This window comes from Gastrolobium bilobum, unplaced genomic scaffold (genome assembly GCF_033153095.1).
Source record: "Gastrolobium bilobum isolate Gb01-03AN ecotype WA unplaced genomic scaffold, APGP_CSIRO_Gbil_v1 utg58926, whole genome shotgun sequence".
NCBI classification, from domain to species: Eukaryota; Viridiplantae; Streptophyta; class Magnoliopsida; order Fabales; family Fabaceae; genus Gastrolobium; species Gastrolobium bilobum.
The window spans coordinates 103,308-108,763 of NW_026895640.1; the positions used below are offsets into that span (position 1 = coordinate 103,308).

The following is a 5,456-nucleotide window of genomic DNA, read 5'->3' on the forward strand; positions in this document are numbered from 1 at the left end:
AATTTTAATGTACTAAAATCCAAGAGTAAATATATCCTCACGTAAAGAACCACTTCAACCCAAAAGCTTAAGGTGTTAGGTGAGGGCCTTTTTAATGATTTATATTAATCTCCAACACACCCCGTCACACAAGAGTCATTTGGACTTGAAGTGTGGATATTGAATATGCCTAATCTTTGGTTTATCATTTTGTGTTTTTTGTTTTAATTCCACTTTAAAGTGGGGGGCGGTTAGGATCGAACTTGTGATCTTGTAGTCGCTCAAGCTCTGATACCATGTAAAGAACCACTTTAACCCAAAATCTTAAGATGTTAGGTGAGGGCCAAATCTTAAGGTGTTAGGTGAGGGCCTTCTTAATGATTTATATTAATCTCTAACACTTATATTAGAGTCAATCTTACTTTAAAAGAAATATTTTTTGAAAAAATAAACAAATGATTAGTTCAAAAATTAATGTTACCTTATTGCATAAGTTCTTTGATCCCTAACCCAATTACATGTATTGAGCTCGTGATCATGGAGGCTCTGATATCACGATAAATAATAATATGTTAGAGAGATATAATATAAAATCATCGATTGAGCCTTCACTCAAAAAGCTTAAGTTTTTAGTTGGTGAGATGATTGCTTAACATGATATCATAGTCAAGGTGACCACGAGATCACGAGTTCGATCCTCATCATCTCACTTTTTAATGGAATTAAGTCAGCATAAAGTGAAACAAAGGGATCTATTCAATATCCATGCTTCAAGCTCAAAGGTCCCTTACATGAGTAAATGTGTTAGAGAGATATAATATATAATCATTGATTAGGCCTTCACTTACAAAGTTAAATTGTTGAATTGAATTGGGGTACACAATCTCATCTAAAAACTTAAGTTGTGAAGTGAAAGTTCATCAATAATTTTATATTATATATTTCTAACAAAATCCAATCGGCTTAGACATAATATATTTAAATATAATGTAATTTCATATGATCAATTACCTCATGAACTACCAAATATTCCGTCAATCATTGTAGCCAAACTCCTATACGGGAAAGATTCTCCTCCATCATTCATAGCCAAACATTATTTGAATGTTACACAACCATAATGTATCTCACTTTAACCATTTAAGCAGATCCACAGGGTTGCTTTAGATATGTTGATTCTAACCTATACACTTCGCTTATTTTATTTATATCTTCTTTAACTTGAACGTTGTAGTACCAACGTAAGTACTCTCGCATCATCATAATCATGTTGAGACCGAAACAATCACATACATAATCGCAAAACAGAAAAGAGAGAAAAAAAAGTCAATGGATATACAGATTTATCGTGATTCATTTAAATGTGAGCTACATCCAGCAATGTTTCACTATATTCTCTTCACCGCATTCGTTATATAACACTTTATTTACAAGAGGAATATAAATAAGCTTATAAACCTTATGTAAAAGTAGTTATTTAATTATAGATCCAAAATCAAACTACTAAAAAAAAATATAAGCCCAAGATCTATTATAGTACCGGATCTCTGGGGATGCTGCCCCACACACCCACCATGTTGGCTCGTCCGAACCCAGTTCGAATTGATTTTTTTGCATCCAACCAATAAAATTATTATCTGAATACGAATTATGAGTAATATCCAACAAATATAGACTAGCTAGTGCAAGCAGTAACAATTATGAAATAAAATTTGTGGTAATTTATCCACTTAACATTACTTTTTGTAATAAGATAAAAAAAAAAGGGTTCAATTTTCATTTATTAAAAAGCGTTAACTGTTCTTATGTAGATTCACTAAGGTTATGTATATTATATTCTTATATTTAAGAAACTGAAAAAAAAAAGTTGTGAATCACGAGGTGCTAGAGGAATCAATAATGAGTTTCAGCTACCCTATTGAAGTGAGGAAAAGAAGGCCAGTGATCATAAGCCAAAAATAACCAAGTACTAAGGGAGTGAGAAAGGTTAATTTTGGGGCAACAAATGAAGTAGGACCAAATGTTTTCTTATTTAAGATGCAGGATTTTGGATGGAGACATTTACATTATGGTTGTTCTGCTGGTTATACCTAAAAATTAATAATTAGCTTATCTGGCTTGAAGGATTTGACCATTCTTTTGTTTCGATTCTAATATATATATAACATGACTAGTTGGAATTAAGTAAGACAATTACCCTAATAAAAAACAGAATATATATCGTTTTTTTTTTTATATTGGCAAGTGGCAACCCAATAAATTTAATGATTTTTGATTTTATTTTAATTTATAAAGTTAAAGACTTAATTCCGATGCATTTTCAATTTAGGTTATCATCTAATTATATATTATCAAATTATTTAAAAACTTATTATCATAATTATTATTTAAAAATGTTTTTAATTGATAAATTAATATATTATTAATTTTATATATTATTAAATTTTCATTTTTTTTCAAATAAAAATTGAACATATAACTAAATACGAGTGAGAATTAAATTCAAACTCTAAATCCAGTTCTTCCAAGTATAATTTTACATAACCAGTGAAAGCAAGCATTAAATAACTCTGGCCTTCCATGGAAGAAATAGTGGGTCCACATGCGCATGCTGTCTTAGCAAAATCAAACCCCACATTGATCCGATTCCTTGGACCTAAAACCTAACCCCCAACTACGCAGTCATATATAATAAAATAATACTCATACAAATTTATACTCATATTATCTGGCATTATTTATAAGATTTAATATTTTTGTTTTTATTGTCAATTTTTTTTCCTGTTATAGTCACATAAAAATGAATGAGTCTTATTATATTTCATTAATTTCTTCTTCTTTTTTATTATAATAGGATACATTCACTTTTATATAAGTACAGTAAAAAAAAAATTTCTGTAGCAAAATCAAAATATTTTTCCTTAATTTTTATTGACCCATTGTTAAACTTGTTTAATTAAAAAATTTCTTGTACTTAACTATCAAATCAAAAGAAATTAATAACAGAATTCGTAATTAACTATAAGTAAGAAAGTTGTTAAGTATATATAAATTGTTAATTAAATTTTTTTAATAATAAGTTAGGTTAATCAAAGTAATGTAAAAGCATGTGTAAGTACGTACCATTATTATTCTACTTAATAATTAACCCACAATGTTTTTTTTTTTTGTTTTTGGTAAACAACCCACAAGATTTTAATTAAACATAAAGAGGGGGAAAAAAGTAAATAAAAGAAAAACACAAATACTAATACTACCTTTCTCACTCGTCTCAGTCTTGATAACCCAGCACAAAACTAATCCCCTTCCCTCAGTTTTTCAAAAATTCCTTGATAAACTTACTTTGAGTAAATTGAGTATATTAGGTTAAAAATTAGTGCTTTCTTTGATACCGGTATCAAATCTTCAACCGTTAATTTTTATCAATCTGACGGTTATAATTTATTAGATTATATTTATTAATTAATTAATCATTCCTAATAAATTATAACAGTCGATTTGGCAAAAATTAACTGTTAGAATTGAGTGTCAAACTTTTTAATTTGATACCAATATCAAAATATCCTATCCCTAAAAATTACATTGATATATGATTGATTTTGATAATTTATTGGCATATTGCAGTTGACTTATGTATTTATGCTTGTTTCTCTTCTCCCTTTTCCTTCCTAAAGTCCAAACCCTGAACAAGCAATTCTCACTTCTATAGCATGAAAAACCAATGATGTTTGATTCAGCTCAAAATTTGGTGGGTTTTACCAAAACACTCCTTTTCCCTTTTCCAGTGAAGTTAAGTAATATAAGCTATTAACATCTATAGCTAGCCAGCCACCTTCCCATTCACCAAAAGCACTCAAAAAGGAACCAAAGAAACAAAACAAAACAAAACAAAAACCACTTCAATAACAAACACACCACCACCACCACCACACTCATATCATATCCTATATCTCTCCTTTTGCTTTTCTCTCTTCAATCTCTTCTTTTTTTCTTTTGTATGTGTGTGTGTGTGTATGTTGAAGGAAGAGAACAACAAAATCATCATTTAGGGTTATAATAGGAAGCATATATTTGAATGGATCATGTAGCATCACAAGGTCGTCCTCTACCACCTCCTTTTCTCACTAGAGGAGATCTTCATCTAAACCCTCATCACCAATTCCAACCTCATCATCTCCATAACCACCATAACAACACCCAACAACAACAACAAGAAGAAGATGTTGATGATGATGATGACGATGAGAAGCGCAACAATAACCATAACCATAACCACTTCTTGAACAGAACCCTAAAACGAGATCGAGATCACGAAAACAACACCACCGCTGCCAACACCGCCGACACCGCCGTGGACGGCAAAGAAGGTGAGATGAGTATAAGAAGACCTAGAGGAAGACCTGCAGGCTCAAAGAACAACCCAAAGCCACCAATCATCATCTCCAGAGACAGTGCCAACACGCTCCGATCACATGTCATGGAAATCGGCGACGGTTGCGACGTCGTTGACGGTATCGCCGCCTTTGCGCGGCGGAGACAGCGCGGAGTTTGCATTCTGAGTGCCACCGGCACCGTCGCCAACGTAACCCTAAGGCAACCAGCTACTGCCGGTGCAGTTGTGCCGTTACATGGAAGATTCGAGATCTTGTCCTTGTCCGGGTCGTTTCTTCCGCCGCCGGCGGCATCCGGCATGGCCATATATCTGGCCGGTGCACAAGGTCAGGTGGTTGGTGGCAGCGTGGTGGGGCCCTTGGTGGCTTCCGGTCCGGTGGTTATCATGGCGGCTTCATTCGGTAATGCAACATATGAAAGGCTGCCGTTGGAGGAGGAAGATGAGGAGGCGTCGCCGCCGGTGGCGGTGCATGGTGGAGGAGGGTTAGGGTTAGGGTCAGGGTCAGCTGGAATTGTAGGACAGCATCAACATCAACATCACCAACAACCACAACATCATCAACAACAACAACAACTAGTGGCAGATCATCACAATACTTCAATGTTTCATGGGGTTCCTCAGAATCTTCTCAATTCATGTCAATTACCAGCTGCTGCCACTGAGGGTTATTGGGGTGCCACTCGCCCTTCTTTTTAACCATATGTTTTAGTTTTCCTTATTTCTGTTTTTTTTTTTTTTTTTTTTTTTGAGTTCTATTTTTATTTTTATTTTTACTCTTAATCACTGTTTATTCTCTCTGGCTCCTTCTTACAAAACTTGGTTTATGATTAATTAAAGCGTTTGATCATGGTTTTTGATCAGTACTGTTTGAGTGTTGATTTGAAGTAGGGTGTGAAATTTCTTGTTTTATTTTTTTTTTATTTGTGGGGTTTTGAAATAACACCTAAAATGTTTTTATTTTATTTTTCTCAAGTTCGGGTAAAGTGTTCCTAGCCTAGCTGCTTCCAGATGAAGCAGTGGCATGTGCTTTTTGTATCTGTCCCTGTCTTCTCCTTTTTCTTTCTGAACTTCTAGTACCTTGTCT

The 5,456-nt window shown here is 33.4% G+C and overlaps 1 protein-coding gene across 1 annotated transcript; it reads left to right on the top strand.

Annotated features, from left to right (window-relative positions):
- The first annotated feature begins 3,899 nt into the window (after window positions 1-3,899).
- LOC133285926 (AT-hook motif nuclear-localized protein 22-like) lies at window positions 3,900-5,082 on the top strand. Its single transcript, XM_061483242.1, has one exon. It carries the CDS (start codon window positions 4,055-4,057, stop codon window positions 5,066-5,068), a length of 1,014 nt encoding a protein of 337 aa, XP_061339226.1. The 5' UTR covers window positions 3,900-4,054; the 3' UTR covers window positions 5,069-5,082.
- Window positions 5,083-5,456: the final 374 nt, after the last annotated feature.

What these genes read in the sequence shown, in the direction of transcription:
- LOC133285926 (XM_061483242.1), top strand. Translation starts at nt 4,055, where the DNA reads ATGGATCATGTAGCATCACAAGGTCGTCCTCTACCACCTCCTTTTCTC.